General features: G+C 38.2%; 1 protein-coding gene across 17 annotated transcripts in view; it reads left to right on the top strand.

Annotated features, from left to right (window-relative positions):
* TENM3 (teneurin transmembrane protein 3) overlaps window positions 1–6,299 on the top strand; it is a 1,704,102-nt gene extending 1,697,803 nt beyond the window's left edge. For all 17 annotated transcript variants that reach the window (XM_073643373.1, XM_073643362.1, XM_073643479.1 and 14 more), the window contains one exon: window positions 5,185–6,299. In XM_073643373.1, the coding sequence (XP_073499474.1) occupies window positions 5,185–5,940 (756 nt within the window). In that variant the 3' untranslated portion in view covers window positions 5,941–6,299. The remainder of the gene's footprint in view (window positions 1–5,184) is intronic.
* The last annotated feature ends 16,275 nt before the right edge of the window (window positions 6,300–22,574 follow it).

Here is a 22,574-nt window from a genome sequence, read left to right as displayed (position 1 = left end):
AGGTATGATACCATAGTCTTAAGATATGCCATAAATCATTGATTGATGACTGCTTCTAGCATTGAGGACAAGGCCCTGTCTGGGGATGGAGGGCACCCAGCTTTCCACATTCATTTGTATGGCAGTCCCAAAAAATTGATGTGCAAGCAAGCTAGACAATTTTTGGAACTTCTACAATGACAGCATCGTACAATGCGGCCTCACTCGGGTTCTAATGGTGGGATCTGCATCTAAAACATTTATGGCCTATCTTGTGTGTATATGTCATAAATGTACAAGATGGAAAACACTTTTATCTTGAAAAATGAGTCCAACTTTTTCAACCAATTACTTGATGTTCCTGTATATATGTATGTTTCTGAAAGGCTTGATGTACTCTTTTAGCTCATACGTAGTTCTTGTTGTTTACGTCCACATTTCCTAACTACAATTATAAATAATGCAGAATAAAAGTAATTTGAACCTTCATTGAATCTGAATTTGCCCTCTTTTAGCTGTGTGCCGTATATTCTGTATTTTAAAGTAATATGGAAATCAGATGTTCATTTGCCGCCTTAATAGCTGCTTACTTTATGCTTATATATTATGCATATACACAAGCAGTTCTTGCTACATGTTTCTGTTACAACATTACATCCTGAAGCAAAAGTAAAGATCAATATATTTACACAAATTCATTTTAATGTAGTACTTTGGATTGGAAGTAAAAAAAATGGCATAGTGGGTAGTATAGAAGCAGAATGCCAGTGGGGAACAGTGGTGGCTTTAATTTCACTTGTCAGAAAAATGAAATATTGGTGTTAAATTTAATTGCAGAATTCCAGATGACAGTCAGTTTAATTGGTGAACAGATACATGCATTATGTGTTAATGACTGAAAAAAAAGTGACTGGCATTAATACTTTTCTGGGCTTTTCATTAGCTCCGGGCTACTAGCAACGGGGACAGAGGGAACTATCCATCAAACTTTGACAATAAAACAAATGTGAAAATTCCCCTTAGTACTATATATTAATTCAGCCAACTTTAACTCAATACATGCTGAATCCATATACAAGACACTTTGTACAGTTTGTCTGTTTCATTATTTCTAAAATTATCATTTAAAGGTGGTATTCTAAATAATCCAATCAAGGTGAAAGGCACCATGATAGATGTATGGCACATCGCTGGCCGATGCAGACAGAATAGGGCGCCTGTGCAAGAACAGTACATGGGCCCTTTGCAGTACAATAATTCATTATAATGCACAATTCCACCATTTTAGAGGTGGAAATATGCCCCCTCACTCCTGCGTCTGCATAAGTCGCACCAATGATATGGCTACCCCTATTTATTATGTGGCACTCGCTAAAGCAGATTAGGATGAGCATAGTTATTAAATGTTTCCCCATAGTGCCACATTGCTTCAATATATCAATATATACCATATATATATATATATTACTTCAATCTACAATTGGGTCATCGTATTAATCAACCTTTCCAAAAATGATGTCCAAATGCCAGGCCGACATTGGTAATCTGGAACAAGCATAATCTATACTATGTGAGCAGAACCATCACCATCTTCAGCCCAGTTACAAAGGTCCAGTGTACTGTTTTAGCAAATTATTTTGTTAAAGCATCGGACTCCCAGTTTTTGCTATATTTCACCTCCGTTATGTAAAATGGAGAGCATTGTTGATACATAAAATAGTCGAATTATGCCAATAAAATAGTGAAAGCTATTACAGAGTAACCGTCGTTTACATTTTTACTTCATAAATCAATAGTACACGTGATAATAGACAACTTTGTGATATATCTTATCAGAGAAATCTGCTTCTTTCTCTGTCAAAACTGCTCAGTCATCATCAAAATTCTCAATTCTGAGGTAAACTGTGTATTCGGTGAAGACTTTCCCATTACTGAGATAGGAGATGAGAGCTGCTGCTTATAAGATTCTGTGTAGATGGGAGGAGCTAAAGGCAGAGCTCCTCCCTCCTATCTACATAGTCTGTCTTCACTGAATACAGATTTTACCTCAGAATTGAGAATTTTGATAATGGCTGATCAATTTTGGGAGAGAAGCAGATTTTTCTAACTTAGTAAATTTATCAAATAGTTCTCAGTCAACCCAAAAGATCTTTTATCCGGTTAAAGTCCCCATTGGGCACATAAGCAATTATATAACGAAAAAAAAGAAAAAAAGTTGTGCCAGGAACAACATACAACAATGTCCTTGGTAGAAACATTAATTTTATTAAATAAATCTAAAGATAAAGTACAATATGATAAAAGCAAAAAACAGACAAAGGCGAGAAAAAAAAACAGCGTTTGATGAGTGGGCTAATCACATAGAAAGTTCCAGCATGTCAGTACATGTGTACGTGAGAGCACCAGGTGTGAATTACCATACATATTGATCTGCTAAGGCCAATCTAAAGGGCCTTGAATGAAGCAGATATTAGTTGGATAGCTCCATGGTGGGTGGTTCCCCTTTAAACACACTAGTATATATGGTATTATTATACTACCTCATATTATAATACCTCATAGAGGTAATTAGAGGGTAGATAGTAACTACAAGTAAGGAGGAGGGGAAAATATCGCAAATTGTGCATACAAACATTCGACACAGGCTAAATGTGATCAGCTCACCCACCAAGAGACCTGACACGTGTTTCACCACAGCTTCATCAGGGGTATTTGGTATGAGAGTCAGGGGGGAATAAATAGGACCATTGGCCAATGGAAGAGAGGGAAAAGAAAAAACATCAAATGTAAAGGATTTAGAAGAAAGACCGAGTGTGTTAATAAAATTAATGTTTTTACCAAGGACATTGTTTTATTTTGTTCCTGGCACATCTTGTTTCTATTTTTGGTTATATAATAATGTAAATTACAAAGTTTCTTATTTTCACATGTACTATTGATTTATCAGATAAAAATTAAAATGACGGTTATGCTTTAAACAGATTTACGCATCCATTGGTCTCCTGATCCAAAATCAACAGCCTCATAAATGCCTAGCAGGCTGGTGATCCAAGCATCGTGATCTGTACTCAGTCTAAGGGCTCATACCCATATGTGTGAAAAAAAGGTCCGAAAGGACAATGCGATTTTTCTCACCTAGCATCCGTATGTAATGCGTTTTTTTCTCTTCTTCTGTTATTTTGCAATCATTTACAGGACCATTTACAGTGTTCTATACTACAGAATGGTAATATATCCGTAAAAATCGGATGGCGTACGGATGGTCTGTATGCCGTCCATTTTTTTTCTTGCACCCATTGACTTGCATTGGCGAGGCTCATCCGATATACGCGGCAATACGCAGCATGCTGCTATTTTTTTTCTCAGTCCAATTTCAGCTGTGAAAAAAATTGCAGATGAGATGTGCCTCATAGAATAACATTGGTCAGATTGTTTATCAGATTGCACTCGTCTTTCTCACAAATGAGTATGAGCCCTAAGAGAAACAGATCTGTCAATCTATTATAATTTTTATTATTAGGCTTTGCTTAAATAGCTCCATCATATTCTGCAGCGCTTTACAGACATTGTCATCACTATCCCCATTGGGGCTCACAATCTAGATTTCCAATCAGTATGTCTTTGGACCATATCTGATCATAGCTGATCACTAAGTTAAAATGCTAAGGGCATCTTGACATGTATGTCTGTGAAGTGCTGTGGAATTAATGGCGCTATATAAGTGAGTAAAATAAATAAATAAAAATAAATAATGGAAAAAAAAGATTTTTACATATATTAATGCTTCAATCTATAATCTTTCATTTTTAGACCCCTAGAAATATAGTTAACGTCTTGCAGGTAGTTTTAGTCTTTTCTCACTTGGCTCTGTCCCTGACAGTAATCATTGCTGTACGTGAGGTCTGTGTGTTCATCTGCTGGCTTCATTAGCTGACAAGTAGGCACACATACTCATTTCTGTACTTCGTCACCCATCTTTTCTCTGTTGTGTTAACAGACACTGATACTGAGGAATTTATGATTTCCCCTATTTCTGCATGGGAACTCTTCCCTTTGTGCTCTCATCTGTCTACACTAATACTTAGACTGTGTGATTTACCTCCTCTCCCTGTAGACCACCATGTGTATTCTCCTCATTATCTACACTCTAAGATATAGTAGAGCCTAAGCAATCACTTACCTCCATGAAGACTTGAATGCTCTCCTCTCTCTTTGCAATGATTTGCTATGTACATTCTCAGCCTTTTCCCACTTCCTTTTGGTAACTTTAAAACTGAACAGAGCAGACAGGAGCTGTGTGCTGCTGGATTTATGACAGAAGCAGCATCACAGCCAGCTATGTACAGGAGTTGCACAGACCCAACAGCAGCAAAAAATCCAATTTTTTTTTTTACTAAAGAACATTTGGAAAGTTGCTTAATTTTGCATTTGGGAAACAAGTAAACAAAAAAATTGATCCATGTATAATGTGCATAATGATAAATGTAACTTCTTAAAATACTTTAATTATTCATTACAAAGATTTCCATAGAACTTTATGAGCACCAACTTCCATCTATATCTCAGTAATAGGAGATTCTATATTCACCGAAGACAGATTTGCCTGTGAATTGAGAAAACTGAGAATGAATAATTAGTCCAGGAGCAGAAGGAAACAGATTTCTCCAATAAAATATATTACAAAGTTTCTTATTTTCATGAGTACTATTGATTTCTGAAATAAAATTAAAACGATGGTTCTTTTTTTAAGTATATACCCTGGTAAATCAGCAGCACAATCTTTGATTTTAAATCTATTCAAATATGCATTAGTAATCCGTATATAATTCAATAAATAGAGTCAAGTCCATGTTATGACCATTTTTTTTGTTAGTAAAGATTGTTTCTTGTTACTATAAGTTGACTTTTAAGTCAGTATTTATCTTTGGTATACCAGTTTATAAAGATAAATGTGTACCCGTTACCATAACATATTCATTGCATTGTAAACTCTGTTCTAATTTAAGTAGAAAGAAAGCAAATGCACGGTGGGAAAAAGGCAAATTACTCACTCCTATTGACCGTAAATAAAAGTGAAGTACACAGCCCAGTGACAGCTTATTGTGACTTGTGAAGGAAGGAAACAAGAAAATAACTTGTCCAAAATGTAATGCATTTATATGACTTGCAAATAAATAATTTACAACTTAACTATTTGTCTTTCAGCCACTTTCTGGAGTGCAGCAGCAAGTTTCCAGGCAGTCAACGGCTTTCTTATCTCTGGGGAAAATCCCAGAGATTCAGATAAGTAGACATAAAACCAGAGAGGAGAAATCGTGGCTATGGTTCGCTACTGTGAAATCACTGATCGGTAAAGGAGTCATGCTGGCTGTCAATCAAGGCAAAGTGATCACTAATGTTCTCAACATTGCAAACGAGGACTGCATCAAGGTCGCAGCAGTTCTTAATTCGGCCTTCTACCTAGAGAACCTACACTTTACTATAGAAGGGCGAGACACCCACTATTTCATCAAAACCACCACTCCTGAAAGCGACCTTGCCACCTTGAGGTTAACCAGTGGCCGCAAAACCTTAGAAAATGGCATCAATGTAACAGTCTCCCAATCTACTACAGTAGTAAATGGAAGAACTCGCAGGTTTGCAGACGTGGAAATGCAGTATGGTGCCCTGGCCTTGCATGTACGTTATGGCATGACACTTGATGAAGAGAAGGCTCGGATCCTAGAACAAGCGAGACAAAGAGCTCTTTCCCACGCCTGGGCCAGGGAACAGCAGAGAGTAAGAGATGGCGAAGAAGGTGCTAGGTTATGGACTGAAGGAGAGAAAAGACAACTGCTGAGTGCTGGCAAAGTACAAGGATATGATGGGTACTATGTACTCTCTGTGGAGCAATACCCTGAATTAGCAGACAGCTCTTACAATATACAGTTTCTCCGACAAAGCGAGATTGGGAAAAGGTAACACAACGGCCTTGCTGAGGCTGCCAAAGAGACGTAACACTTGTGCTTCCTCTAGAAAGGGAGATGGAAACTGTTTTGCTGCATAGTTATTTGAGCTTAGACTCTACATTGGCTCAAATATCCTCTCTGTAGCACAATCTGTACTGGACTCTGTGGATATAAGAGCCTTCCCGGGGATTAAAAATGCTGTTGGCACCCTCCCCATTGTTTTTATGAATGACCTTAAAGGTGATCTGCTTTAAGATAATATGTTTACATATGCATATCACTGCACTTGGACCGGAGAGTAAAAGCCTATAAATTTTGCAGTAGGCTCTATCTACGTTCATCCAGGCACTGTATTAAAAGGAGAAAAAGAAAGAATGGAAGAGGATATCTGTACAGTGTTTCTGAATATTATTGAAATGTTGACCTTTGCTTACCAAGAGTAGTTTCTCGATTTCTCTCTCTTTCTCTCTGCATAGGATGTGGTATATATCATTGTTAATTTTGAAACGTGGAGCAAAAATTACTGTTTATAGACAACTCAACCGCTTTTTCCGTGCTGCTTTATAAACCAGACAAGGACAATAATTGGCACAAGTGACTTATGCTACCATGTGACTTTAAATACAGATTTTACAATGCCGACATGGTTTGCCTTGAACAAAAAAAAATATATTGCAAGTAGAATTCTCTGCAAGTTTGAGCAAAGGAATCTGTTTTTTTTTTTTCTTCTTCTTTTTTTGTAAATTATGTGAAACAAGTTGTTTATGGATTTTTATAGGAATTACAATTTACTGTACATCAAATATTAGTCTCAGAGGAGTTAATTTATGTAAAAGTGTTTCAGAAAGTTTATATATAAAATAAAAATGATAAAAAAAAATGAATGTAAAAGCTCTTAAGGGTCCTTTTTCTATGGATAGTTTTATAGTCATTTCCATTCTTCAGATACTAGAATTAATGTAGGACTCCTTGGACCTATAGATTTAAATAGAAGGTGATCAAATATTAAAAGCAATTTTACAGTGTGAATAAATATACATGGGAATGGTTTAATTAATAAATAGAGAAAAAGAAAAAAAAACCTTTATGCTGCAAAGGGTACAAAAGCAAGGAATTGAGGAATTTCTAGCTCCTTTTGCTTGCCAGGTTATTGCGATGACTATCCTAGAAGGGATAAGCACTAATGCAATGTGAACTACTACCCACAGAGTAGCAAATTCTACATGTAGCAGGTGCTAAAGTAATATGGGCAAGTGCAAGTTAGCAATTGCCAGCCCTTCACTGATGCTGTACCAGATACCAGAACAAGGTATTTTTTAATATGCCTACTAGCCCATGGCTTACGTAGTCCTAGAGTTCATGATGGGCCCTGTATCTTGGCTTTTATCGATACTCCTACAATAGAACGCGCCTTTTTGAAGTAGTCTGGTGTGTACTTCTTCCTGGCACACTTGCTTTCTTGTAATATTTTCTGAAATCCATAGGATATGTTTGTTAATGCTCTTAGCCTCAACATAACATACTTTAAGTTGTGTTTTGTTATCCAAATTCTTTATCGTATAGTTCTAATGCTGTTCAAAGATGTCGTAGATTGATATTCTAGACACCGGAAATATCGGCATATCGGAAAGTTCATACTTGCCAACAATAAAAGCAGTGTTACTTGTGTACATTATAGAGGCTTATGTATTGCTACACAACTTCCAATAACTTTGCTGATTTATTTTCCATTTTGAATCTTGTAAATGTTTTTTTTTATATATATTTATTTTAATGCCTCTGTTGTTACAACTACTTATAAACCTTGGAGGTTTATCCATCCTTCTAATAAAAGTGTTTGCTTGAAAAGGCGATGAAACATAGCAGGCAGCCATTTCTTGTTGCAGTAATGTAAACCGAACCACATCACTGTTCATTGTGTCTCTCTACTGTGGGAAATGTGCAGAAATCAAGAAAACTGTCAGCGGATAAATGTTGTCTGTGAAATCAGGTCTATGTATAATCTCATCTCACCTTCTGCATCCTTTGATATCTGCTGTAACCTTCATGCTGCTAGACTGACAAACTGGAGAGAAATGACCGTTTTGTGAGATTTCATATCATTTCTTTATACACCTAAAAGCAAATAGAGTACATTTACAGTAATGGCAAACTTGTCAGCTCAGAACTATATAAGATATGGTTTTCATTTATTTCTTTATTATTTTAGTTTTCATTTTGACTAATTTTTTTGATATCTTTAAAGGGTATTCCCATCTCAGACAGTTATAACATATCGACAGAATATGTTTGGCTGTGTGGCTTGAAACTCATATTTAAAGGGGTTGTCCACTACTTGGACAACCCCTTCTTGAACTAAATGTTTGGCTCCGATAAAATAAAAAAGCCTATACTCACCTCCCGGGGCTCCGATGCTCTTGCTGTGACTCCGGCGCAGAATTAGTACTGGCGGCACTGTCTCCGCCTTCGGACAAATCGGACATGAAGAGGAAGTTTGGGCCATGGCTGCTCTCTGACTTCCTGTTCATGTTCAATTCGACAGGAGGCGGGGACAGTGACGCCAGCGTCTTTAACTTCTTTAAGTGAATGGAGAGAGCCCTTTCTCCAATCTGGAAGGCATGTGACCCCATTGTTGAGATAGGTGCAATTCCTAGAGGTAGGACATGCATCTCTTAGACATTTGTGGCATATTCTGTGAATGAGATGAGCAGGTCAGGCAGAATTCAAATTCACCTGTTTGAATGGATTTTCCACGAATTTAATGTCCCTTATTATGCTCTAGGGTTTCTACATTGTAAGCTGTAAAAGAAAAAAAAATCCTTGTACTCAGCTTATCGCTCACCTCTATGGCCCCTCTGTTCCTCACCATTACGGCCACTTGTCCGATCCTCACCACATGTTCAGATCTCTAAAATACACGCCTTCATGTTGTAACCTTTCGCACACTTGTGCAGAATCCTCCCAGGGATTTTATCACAAGCGGCGGCAATCTGAAGACATGCGCAAAGTCTGGACAGGTGACACAGGGGTGCTGCAGAGGTGAGCGATAAGGTGAGAATAAGTATCAGTATGTCTTTGGAGTGTGGGAGGAAAAGTACCTGAAGGAAATCCAGAACTCTGTAAAGGTGTTTTCACTTTGTGTTTAGTACACGCTTGGTGGTCCTGTCGTGGCTTACATCCGAATCTCCTAGCAAAACGAGATTTAGACATATGCGCCGATGGGGCCATAGGCTATAATTTTAGTGGAAAATAAGTATTTGGGCAATTACAAACAAGCAAGATTTCGGTCTCTCACAGACCTGCAACTTCTTATTTAAGAGGCTCCTCTGTCCTCCACTCATTACCTGTAGTATTGGCACCTATTTGAACTTGTTAACAGTATAAAAGACACCTGTCCACAACTTCAAACAGTCACACTCCAAACTCCACTATGGTGAAGACCAAAGAGCTGTCGAAGGACACCAGAAGCAAAATTGTAGCCCTGCACCTGGCTGGGAAGACTGAATCTGCAATAGGCAAGCAGCTTGGTGTGAAGAAATCAACTGTGGGAGAAATAATTAGAAAATGGAAGACATACAAGACCACTGATAATCTCCCTTGATCTGGGGCTCCACACAAGATCTCACCCCGTTGGGTCAAAATGATCTCAAGAACGGTGAGCAAAAATCCCAGAACCACATGGGGGGGGGGATCTAGTGAATGACCTGCAGAGAGCTGGGACCAACGTTACACTGGCTACCATCAGTAACACACTACGCCGCCAGGGACTCAGATCCTGCAGTGCCAGACGTGTCCCCCTGCTTAAGCCATTACATGTTTGGGCCCATCTGAAGTTTGCTAGAGAGCATTTGGATGATCCAGAAGTGTATTGGGAGAATGTCATATGGTCAGATGAAACCAAAGTTGAACTGTTTGGTAGAAACAAAACTCATTGTGTTTGGAGGCGAAAGAATGCTGAGTTGCATCCAAAGAACACCATACCTACTGTGAAGCATGGGAGTGGCAACATCATGCTTTGGGGCTGTTTCTCTGCTAAGGGACCAAGACAACTGATCCGTGTACATGAATGAATGGGGCCATGTATCATGAGATTTTGAGTATAAAACTCCTTCCATCAGCAAGGGCATTGAAGATGAAACAAGGCTGGGTCTTTCAGCATGACAATGATCCCAAGCACACCGCCAGGGCAACGAAGGAGTGGCTTCGTAAGAAGCATTTCAAGGTCCTGGAGTGGCCAGTGATCTAAACCCTATAGAAAACCTTTGGAGGGAGTTGAAAGTCCCTGTTACCCAGCGACAGCCCCAAAAAAATCACTGCTCTAGAGGAGATCTGCATGGAGGAATGGGCCAAAATACCAGCAACAGTGTGTGTCAACCTTGTGAAGACTTACAGAAAACGTTTGACCTCTGTCATTGCCAACAAAGGATATATAACAAAGTATTGAGATGAACTTTTGTAATTGACCAAATACTTATTTTCCACCAAAATTTGAAAAAAAATTTCTTTCCATATCAGACAATGTGATTTTCAGGATTTGTTTTCTCATTTTGTCTCTCATAGTTGAGGTCTAACTATGATGTCACTTACAGGCCTCGCTCATCTTTTTAAGTGGGAGAACTTGCACAATTGGTGGCTGACTAAATACTTTTTTCCCCCACTGCACTCCCGAAAATGATGCACAGAAGAGCGCACGTTCGCTCTGCCGGCAGCATTATAGCCTATGGCCCAGTCAGCACATACGTCCAAATCTCGTTTTGCGGGAGGATTCGGAAGTATGCCCCGAAGGGGCCACTGAGTGTATACTAAATGCAATGTGAGCGCACCCTAAGGCATCGCATACATTTTTTGACCTAGTAAAAATAACATGTATGTGCATTGTACTAAGAATTGAATGCGTCCATTTACAGTGGTCATGCACAGAACTCCATGTATTCATCATTATCGCTGACAATGGCAATCATCATTAAACAAATATAGACAATGAGCATGTTCAGAAACCTGTCTACCACAAATGTATTCTGCCAGCCAAAGACTAATGATTTCTGTTGAAAAATGATAGATGATTTGATGAGAACATGATTATTTCAAATGACCTGAGTGTTACTTTAGAAAGCCGTGAATTGTAACCCTTCAAATGATTTTCTACACATTTGTTCTTGTACTGACAACTCACCTCCAGCATAATCCAAGGGCCACAGATTATCAAAAGCAATAAATAAAAAATAAAATAATCATGATGTTCTTAATGGTTGAGAGGATATACATTTATCACGTCTGTTTTTTCTGGTGCCATAAATTTAAAGAATGTATTGACCTAACATGTACATTGCAAAATATGGCTATAAAAAAGGGGTTGTTAGGATAGGTAATCAATATTAGATCGTTGTGGTTCTCACACCTGGCACCCCTGCGATCAGCTGATATCTGCTACATAAGTGACCAGATATAAGAAATTTATGGAGCGGAAGTTGCTGCTGCAAAGAACTTCAGCTCATCTCTCATTAACTTGAACAGGAGTTGAGCCGCAGTACCTGGTAGTGGCCACTAAACGATTTATGGCACTAGTGTTCCACTGCTTACATTGCTTACATCCGGCTACTGCCAGAGCCGATGTCATGTGATCGTGGGAGTTGTGGGTATTGGACCCCCACTGATCTCATATTGATTACATCTTCTAAGGATAGGTTATCAATATGTAAGTCTCAGAAAAATCTGAGGAAAACAGCTGTATGGATACCCACCTATGAAGACAACGCATATGAATTACCTTTATTTGCAGAACCTGCTACACTAGATAACTGCACAAAACGTCATCTTCATTAGTGGAACCCTTTACAAAGATTTTTATTTGGAATAAATATTACATGTATATGTCTAGACTGGAGAATTTTCCATTATTTTCTGACAAAGACGAGATATACTTCTCACCTGGTAGGATTCTAAATTGAAATAGTTGCTAAGTGTATTGTAAATGAATACAAATATAGATATTTAAAATATAAATATGGGAAGATCAACATGTGATCACGGATGGAAGCAAACAAAAAAAGGTCTATATAAAAAAAAAAGAAAAAGAGAACAGGTAAGTAATTTATAACGATTATATTTAAGGTACAAACCATATTTTTTTTGTGATGCCATCTGAAATAAGTTCTCATTTCAGATAGGAAATAGCACAGGATAGGTAGATATTGAGATAGAAAGCTAGGAGCCTGGCTAGGGCAGGCTAGTGGGATAGACAGGTACATCTCACTAAATTAGAATATCATCAAAAAGTTAATTTATTTCAGTTCTTCAATACAAAAAGTGAAACTCATATATTATATAGAGTCATTACAAACAAACTGATCTATTTCAAGTGTTTATTTCTGTTAATGTTGATGATTATGGCTTACAGACAATGAAAACACAAAGTCATTATCTCAGTTAATTAAAATAATTAGCAAAAAACACCTGCAAAGGCTTCCTAAGTGTTTAAAAAGGTCCCTTAGTCTGTTTCAGTAGGCTCCACAATCATGGGGAAGACGGCTGACTTGACAGATGTCCAGAAGGCAGTCATTGACACACTGCACAAGGCCCCAGAGTTCAAATTTTCATTTGGAAATCAAGGTCCCAGAGTCTGGAGGAAGAGTGTAGAGGCCACAATCCAAGCTGCTTGAGGTCTAGTGTGAAGTTTCCACAATCAGTGTTGGTTTGGGGAGCCATATCATCTGCTGGTGTAGGTCCACTGTGTTTTATCAAGACTGAAGTCAGCGCAGCCGTCTACCAAGACATTTTAGAGCACTTCATGCTTCCCTCTGCTGACAAGCTTTTTGGAGATGGAAATTTCATTCTCCAGCAGGACTTGGCACCTGTCCACACTGCCAAAAGTACCAATACCTGGTTTAAAAACAACAGTATCACTGTGCTTGATTGGCCAGCAAACTCGCCTGACCTTAACCCCATAGAGAATCTATGGGGTATTGTCAAGAGGAAGATGAGACACCAGACCAAACAATGCACATGAGCTGAAGGGTGCTTTTACTGAACATACATTTCAGTAGGCCAACAGTTTGGATTTTAAAAACATTTTTAAAGCAGTTGTTATAAAGTATTCTAATTTACTAAGATAATGACTTTTGTGTTTTCATTGGCTGTAAGCCATAATCATCAACATTAACAGAAATAAACACTTGAAATAGATCACTCTGTTTGTAATGACTATATATAACATATGAGTTTCACTTTTTGTATTGAAGAGCTGAAATAAATTAACTTTTTGATGATATTCTAATTTAGTGTGATGCACCTGTATGTCACAGGTGTTAGGAGTCAAGAACAAGCCACTCTGCCTTGGCCAGGGTATTTAGATACAGGACTAGGGCAGCAAACTGCTTAATTGCCCAGATAATAGGAAAACTTAGCTTGTAGCTAGGGGTTATGCCACCTTCACCAATCCGTGTGTCATGGTCCGAGTACTGACCGTTATACACAGACTGTCCACTGGCCTCTTAAAATGTAACTGACAACCTCATACAGTGGCATGTAAAAGTTTGGGCACCCCTGGTCAAAATTACTGTTATTGTGAACAGTTAAGCAAGTTGAAGATGAAATGATCTCTAAAAGGCCTAAAGTTAGATGCATTTATTTTGTATTTTAGGCAAAAAAAAAAATATATGTTAATTTTTTACATTTTAAAAATTACTAAAAGGAAAATGGGACGATACAAAATTTTGGGCACCCTTGGAGATTTGTGTGCTCATAGAGTGAGACTGGCTAGTTGCAATTGTGGTGACGTCACTCAGAGGGAGAGAAGAACGGTGCTGGACACTGGGGACAGCAGTGATAGGTGACTATATTAATACACTCACACTACATTACATGCACATATACAGCTGAAACCAGAAGTTTACATACACAATATAAAAAGACACATATTCATGTTTTTCTCAATATCTGACATGAAATCAGTCAAAAGTTTACATACATTTCATTAGTATTTGGTATAATTGCCCTTAAATTGAATGACTTGGGTCAAACGTTTGGGATATCCTTCCACAAGCTTCTCACAATAGTTGGTCAGAATTTGGGCCCATTCCTCCTGACAAAACTGATGTACCTGATCCAGGTTTGTAGATCACCTTCTCGCACCTGCCTTTTCAGCTTTGCCCATAAATTTTCAATAGGATTGAGATAAAGGCTTTGTGATGGCCGCTCCAAATCATTGACTTTGTTATCCTAAAGCCACTTTGTTACCATTTTTTCAGTATGCTTTCGGGATATTGTCCATTTGGAAGACCCATTTCCGCCCAAGCTTTAACTTCCTGGCTGATGTCTTGAGATGTCGCTTCAGTATTGCCACATAGTCTTCTTTTCTCATGATGCCATCTATTTTGTGAAGTGCACCAGTCCCTCCTGCAGCAAAACAACCCCACAACATGATGCTGCCACCCCTGTGTTTCACAGTTGGGATGGTGTTCTTAGGCTTCAAGCTTCTCCCTTTTTGCTTCAAACGTAATGATGGTCATTATGCCCAAAAAGTTCAATTTTAGTTTCATCAGACCACAGGACATGTCTCCAAAAATTAAGGTCTTTGTTCCTGTGTGCATTTGCTAACATTAATCTGGCTTTATTATGTTTCGTTTGGACTAATGGCTTCTTCCTGGCAGAGTGGCCTTTCAGACCATGTTGATACAGTACTCTTTTCACTGTGGATATTGACACAATCTTACCAGCTTCTACCATCATCTTCACAAGGTCTTTTGCTTTTGTCCTTGGGTTGATATGCACATGTCTGACCAAAGCACGTTCATCTCTGGGACACAGAACCCGTCTCCTTCCAGAGCAGTATGATAGCTGGACATTCCCATCTTGTTTGTACTTGCGTATGATTGTACAGATGAACAAGGCACCTTCAGGTATCTTGAAATTGTACCCAAGGATGAGCCAGACTTGAGCAAGTCCATAATTCTCTTCCTGATATCTTGGCTGAATTATTTAGACTTTTCCATGAAGCTACACAAAGAAGCAGTGTGTTTCTGGTGTGCATTAAAGTACATCCACATGTGTGTCTCTAACTCAGATGTTGCCAAAAAACCTATCAGAAGCTTCCAAACACATGACATCATCATATGGGCCGTCCAGAATTGTTTAAGGCATGACTTTGCAGTACGTAATAAAAATGCCTATAAACATGTAATATAAATTCTCTCTCTCTAATTATTCTGGCATTTGGCAAATAATAAAAATTCTGTTAATCCTAATTGATCAAAAATGGGAAAGATTTGTACTGATTTCATGTCAGATATTGAGAAAAACCTGCATATGTGTCTTTTTATATAGTGTATGTAAGCTTCTGGTTTCAGCTGTACACACATTTAATAATCAAAATATATACGGAAGGGGTGCTTCTTTAATGAAGCACAACACAACAGTGTCATTTAAGAAAAAAATTCCACCAGAAGGTGTCAGAGCTGGTTATTTCATTTCTATCTGCCAATATTTTTCATTTTTACACACCATACATAGGTAGCCCTTACCTAATGATGTCACCGATTGTGCTTCCTGGTAATCTATACTCTTAATGTCCAATTTTCAAATCCAAAATGCAAATTGAAATTCAATGATGGCAAATGATGAGCCATAGATATACTGTAGGTACATGAAAAAGGAGATATTATACACCACTTCCGATCAGCCACTGACACAAATACACTTGCATCAGTTCTAGTTGTGCATAATGTGCCACTAAGTTGAAATATGGTTCTTTCTATAACATATTTGGATCCTTTCTTCTCTACCTCTCTTTAGATCAATTGGAAGCCTAGCTCAAAGGAGAGGGGAAACGTTCCTAATAGTTTAGGGAAAGTTTCCCCTCTCCCTTGTGCCATTGTCTGATCGTTTTTTTAGTCTAAGGCCACGGCCCCACTATCAGTATTTGGTCAGTATTTTTTCTCAGGAGTGGGAGCCAAAACCAGGTGAGGAACAATCAGAGAAAAGGTAGAATAGAAACAAGTCACCAATTCTGCATTTATCACCCACTCCTGGTTTTGTCTCCCACTCCTGAGAAAAAATACTGACCGAATACTGACCAAATACCGATAGTGGGGCCGTGGCCTAAAAAGATATAAAGCAGGACAGATCTCCTCAATGTGAGTCTATGGTGTTCTTCCTAGGATTCATAGGATCTCTGGGATTTTAGTTGATGACAACTCACTGTAGTTCCCATCACAGTTTGGCTAAAATTTAATATAACAACCTATAGAAAAATACATAGCCAGAACTATTCAAATCAAATATAGATCTTTATTACATATTTAAAATAGTTATTAAAAACAGGAGTAGCAAGAATTAAGGGGATATTGGCACAATAATTGATAAATCAATTAATAAAGGGCATGGTGTTATAACCTGTTCGGTATATCATATATACAGAACAATTACATGGTTGGTATAAACACAACGTATACAAACATCGCCTCTTGAAAAAGCTGATTATAACGTTGCGAAACGCGTTGAGGCTGTCTCCAGCCCGCCTCCTTTGGCTGACATAACCCCATTCCTGTGATAAGGTTTATATTATTTTTTGGCACTGTCCAGTAATAATTATATCCATCTGATTATACCCTGCCACAGTGACATCTACCTTTCTGCAGCTCAAAAAATTAGGGGATTCATGTCTCTGGGTTGTGATTTCGGCTTTATTCACTGTCTGTTGCTGCTGTATTTCTATCTACTCTGGTTTTTGTAATGTATTTCTATTTGTATTTTTTGAGTTATAAATAAATAAAAAAGTTTCTATATACCAGTATAACTCCTGGTTCTCCTAGTGTTCTACATTATTTGGAGTTGGTATGATTCAATGCACCACGGCACCAATCTGTGCCTGGTGCGTCTTTCCAGTATCATGGTACTGGCCCTTAATGTTTTGGTATACAAACATCTGTAGATTTTTTGTTATTATGACTTTTAACAGGAAATACTAAATAAAATACATAGTGCTATTCCTGATTGTGAATCTATAGCCATCATGATTGGTAATATATATACATATAATAAAAGGGTGACACACTAGAAGTGGTGTATTACACTATCCTTCATATGTACCATGCACATGAAGTTCAATGAAGCAGATTATAAACAGGCAAAATATGCATAAAGTGCAAAGTGCTTATACCCGATTGTGTTACATTAATGATAGATATATACAGCATGATAACGTATATATAAATAGTAACACACTAGAAATAGTATATTGCACAATCATGTATATGCACCATGCACATAAAGCTCACTAGAACAAAATACATGCAAACAAACAGATATAGATAAAGTGCATAGTGCCTATACCTGATTATGTTTATTGGTAAGTTTATTAACAGCATGAAAACATGATAGTGAAAAGCATACTATTAACCCACAAGAGACCAACCAAATGTTTAGAGAATACTCGTATATATGTATAGACCTCACACCATGCTGAGGTTCCCGACGCATGTTTCACCAGTCGCTTTGACGAGGGAAGCCACCAGTGCAATATACTATTTCTAGTGTGTTACCATTTATTTATACGTTATCATGCTGTAATATATCTATCATTTATTTAACATAATCAGGTATAAGCACTTTGCACTTTATGTATAATTTACCTATTTATAATCTGTTTCATTGAACTTCATGCGCATGGTACATATACAGGATAGTGTAATACACCACTTCTATTGTGTCACCCTTTTATTATATGTACTGTATGTTTATTACCAATCATGCTGGCTAAAGATTCACAATCAGGGATAGCACTATGTATTTTATTCAGTATTTCCTGTTAAAAGTGATAATAGCAAAAAAATTGACAGATGTTTGTATACATTGTATTTATACCAACCATGTAATTGTTCTGTATATATGATATACCGAACAGGCTATAACACCATGCCCTTTATTAATTGATTCATCAATTATTGTGCCAATAACCCCTTAATTCTTGCTACTCCTGTTTTTAATAACCATTTTAAATATTTAATAAAGATCTATATTTGATTTGAATAGTTCTGGCTATGTATTTTTCTCTAGGTTATGTTAATTTTTGGTACATATCCATATCACATTGTTTATACATTTTGCTAATTCTGAAATTGAATATAAAAAAAACAGCCTGGAACGATTTGTTTGGGAGTGAAAAGTCAAGCTATTCTAATGGTAGAAGAGAAGATATTTTAGTAGTTGGAAGAATATAGAGATAAGGTTTCAATGTAGAAGTATGTATGTGCCCTAATATACATATAGCTGCAATAAATGATGCACTAACTGCCTGTGTGCGTGAAAAAAACATTAAAAGGGCTTTCCCACGAACAAATGTTCATTTTTATCAATAGATCTTGGAATACTAATAAGTTCCACAATTGGATGTATTTAAATAAAATGTTCCTGTGCTGAGATAATCTTATAAATGTGTTATTATTCCAAGATCTATTGATTAAAATGAACTTTTGTTCGTGGCAAAACCCCTTTAAGTGTATAAGTCAACAGATTGCGCTCATATGTATGTACGTATCTAATGCTGGGAGTAATTACACGTCACTTGCAAAAGAGTTGATGGCCTATACTAGCTCGTTCTTTCCTTACAATGCACAATGACAGTGCACTCTGTTGCTGGCTCTTCCCTACTGATGACAGCCGGCTAGAGAGGGCACTGTCACTGTGTGGACTGAGAAGAACAGTGCACAGTGACAACATCTTACTCAACATATGTCCGGATTGACAGCCGACGCATCCTCAGTAAAGTAGAAACTAGCCCAGCCACTGAAACAGAGGTCACTGATGATGCTTCATTTCAGGATGAGGGCAGAGACTGTCCCATGATGGCAACTCACTTAATTACCCCAGCATGCACTAGTATACTCAAACAAAGCGTCATCACACACCAAGTATTAAAAAAGCAAAATAAAGCAGTTAGATAAAGTATTAAGGGAATGGTAGGGATTTTTTAATCAAGGTATATTAGAAAAAAGATTAGATAATACCATTAAAAAGAAAGAAATTTAGGATTAAAATCTATTTTAGTTGCAGACCACCCCTTTAAGGTTGTATATTTTTAACTTTTGTAAATCTGATTAGAAAACATTTTTGCAACTAAGTTTAATTAAAATTGTGCACTATTTGCGTTCTACAGCCTCTGTGTTGCAATGTCTATTGCTGGTTGGAAAATGAGCTAACTGAAAATTTGTCAGTCAGCTCACTATAATTGTTTAACAGGGAGTTTGTAACTTGCATCTGTCTTTTTCTGAGCTCATCACATCCAAGTTAAATTTGTAGGAAATAAACTCTGTAAAAGACAATCTGCACAAAAATTGTTAATGAAACCCAATTGCAGAAATTATTTTTAACCCCAATTGCATTCATTTGAGTAAGAAAAAATATGTTTCCAAAAAAAAAAAGTAAGTGTAACAGAGAAAGTGATATGTAAAAATATATACTACAGCATTGTCAACTTTTGTCATCACTATTTGAAATGTTTTTGTCTTAAATCTGAAAATATATATAAAAAATCGGTGCGTAATTTCACGCTATTTCTCAGTTTACTATTATAAAGTCAAAGTAATTCCTTTCTGACTCTCTGCAGTCAACAATATTGGGAACTCATTAAAAATCGATTTATACAGCAGTCATTGAAGACAATGATGAATCTGTCTTCAGTATGCTCCTGAGCTCCGCCTAGAGGCAGCAGCATACACTCAATTGACATTATCATTAGATTAAAAGGCAGAGGAGTCCTCTAGTATTAGAATATGGTGGACTGTTTTTTTTGCAATACACAAACAGAAACAATTTGTCATTTTCTTTTTTTTTCTATTTAAAGCCAAGTGCTTTAAACCACAAAACCATGTCAGATAATGTGGCTGATATAAAAGAATGCAATTTTCAGTTAGTACTGAATTAGCCATTAGGATAAAAAAATAATTAAGAATTATGTTTTAGTAGAGTGTGATGTAAAATGCAGGTATTCTTCAATTTCTCCCCAAATGGCAAAAGTTACTGTATTAAAAAAGACCAAAGTATCAGCCTAATTTACAAGAACATGTCATATTAAAAATAAAATAGAAATGCCAGCAGACAATCTATTAATGGTATGAACTGATTATAATATACAAAGAGTCTTATGGTTTGGGGCCTTTGGTCAATTTTAATTCCATTGGTAAAAATATTAATGAATATTTCCATAGATCTTGGATCCTTAGATCTTCAAAACCTAGGACCAAAAGGTAGACGACTTTAAAAAGAGTAAAACAAAATTGTTAAACCAGCTGCTATTATAAATATGTCACTTTCGATAGTATTCCTTTCTCCAGGCCAGATGTAATTTCCAGCAGTTCCAAGTTTCCAAAGCTTGTGTGCCTAGAGGCTTTGGTAGTATTAACCTGACCCTGCTTATCCATGAAGCCGCCTTACATAGAGGTGCTAAGCGTTGTTAACACGTTACATATATCAAATGGCGCATTCAAAGCCCCGGGAAGAACAGAACATGGCTTATTTTACTCATATTAAGCTATAACTATATTATCACTCTAGTAACTGCATTTACAAGCAATGTTACATCCAGGCACAATTCTAAACAGTGGTGGGCCATCCGAGGCACCACCATAGGATGAAGATTCAGCATGCTACTTCCCTGTCTAACAACTGGGTTTGCATTGTGATGAATTTTACTAAACTAATAAGAGCACAATCCTAAATGTCACCCTTATAGCCATATAATGATCCTCCACATGGTAATATATGTCACCCAACTAAGGAACCTAATAAAGTTGATTAACATCTTCATGCTAAGTGTTTCACATTCTATAGCAATTCCTACTCGTTACACAGCAGGCGGCAATAAAGCACTAAGTAGGTTTTCCAAATAGTATGAATTGCTATATACTGTATCATGTTTGCCATATAGTGAATCCCCTACACATGTCCCTGGAGGAGCAAAATCAACAATGATCATCTTAACATAGAACCCAAAATATAATTTACCACTTACGTCATATCTAAAACCTGTTCAGGGGGCGTGGCCTGGCTATGGAGGAGTGAAGTCGCAGGGTTGTTTGCTCCCGTCCCTGGCCCGGCTTCAGGGCATGCCTATCACATCAAATCGAGCCAAAATACTGCCAATGCCAGCAAAAAAGAAACGGAACATGACACAGACCAGTGTGAGTACCCGGCGGGCATCTCCAACGAACATTACACGCTATCTGAGAAGCACTGCACCTGCTTCCCCTGCACAAGCGGGATCTAAGATGGCGTCGGCGGGCCCTGCACAGCGCTCCTCAGCTCCTGCATCGGAGGCTCTGAGCCCACGTGGTAAACGCTCCCCATCAAGATCAACAGACCGGACGATGCCTTCGTCGGCGGAGAACTCTCAGATGTGGGAGAATACAGGAGGCCTCACCGTCGCAGCTACGGAGGACCCCACCCAGTCCAAGATGGCGGACCCTGGTTTCGCGCCTCCGGGATTCAGGTGCGTGGTGGGGGATAGCTCCGTGCTCCAACCCACAGACACTTCAGACTCGGCAGAGCTTACCTCTGCTGCGGGTCCGGACTTACAGAGACCCCAATGGTCCACTGATGACCAGAGATCCCCTGAGAGAGGCTCCTTTCACACATTATTACGCTCCCCCTCTCCTGGCTGCTCAGAGGAGAGCCAACAAGATGATTTATCTCAGCATGAGGCAGGGTGGAGAGATCTCAAAGCTCGAATACGAGCTATTCCAACCAGGGAGGACATGGAGTCCTATATGTCCAGACTGGAGTCCTCCTACAGAGCTGAAACTGCTGCCATTAGAGGGGACAGGCAAGAGTTAACAGAAAAAGTGTCCGCTGCTGAGTCACACACAGCATCCATCGCCCAACAAGTTAAATCTCATGAACAAACTTTGTCCTCCCACTCATACCAATTGGAATACCTAACAGATCTGATAGACGATATTGAGAACAGAGAAAGGCGCAATAATATTAGGATTAGAGGACTTCCAGAGACAATTGAGCACAATAAATTGGATGAGACACTGCGCCATTTGTTCAACTCTATTCTGGGTCGGCCCTTAGAGAGTGAGTTGGAATTAGACAGGGCCCATAGATCCCAGGGTCCCAGACCCTCTGACATGTCAAAACATCGAGATGTGATTTGCCGGGTTCATAAATACAAAATCAAAGAAAGCATCTTAATAAGGGCCAGAAAAATGGATTCTATTCTTTATCAAAATCATTCTGTACAACTCATGTCTGATTTATCACTTCACACACTTCAGAAGAGGAGGACTTTAAGACCTCTATTAGAGGTTTTGAGACAGCAGAACATATTATATTCTTGGGGTTTCCCTTTCCGCCTACAAGTCCGCCATTCTGGGGTTTTACATGTGGTACGCTGCCCTGGAGACATCATGGCTTTTGTTAAGGGCTTGGGGATCCCCCACGTATCTATATCATCCGAGGATTGGCCAAGTCTCCCAGGAGGCCCCAAGTCGGATCTCAACCCACAATCACAAAAAGTGACAAGAAACAAAGCTAGAGAAGAATCTAGAAGAGAGATCAATAGGAAACACGTTTCGCATCCCCCAGATTGAAACATCTCTCACAAAAAGGACCTGTGGTCAATTCTCTAGCCCTCAGTGCTAGTCAAGCTGG

Source organism: Phyllobates terribilis, unplaced genomic scaffold (assembly GCF_046119375.1).
Source record: "Phyllobates terribilis strain yellow unplaced genomic scaffold, ASM4611937v1 Scaffold_1__5_contigs__length_1240528914, whole genome shotgun sequence".
NCBI lineage: Eukaryota > Metazoa > Chordata > Amphibia > Anura > Dendrobatidae > Phyllobates > Phyllobates terribilis.
This window is presented reverse-complemented; position numbering and strand designations above follow the sequence as displayed.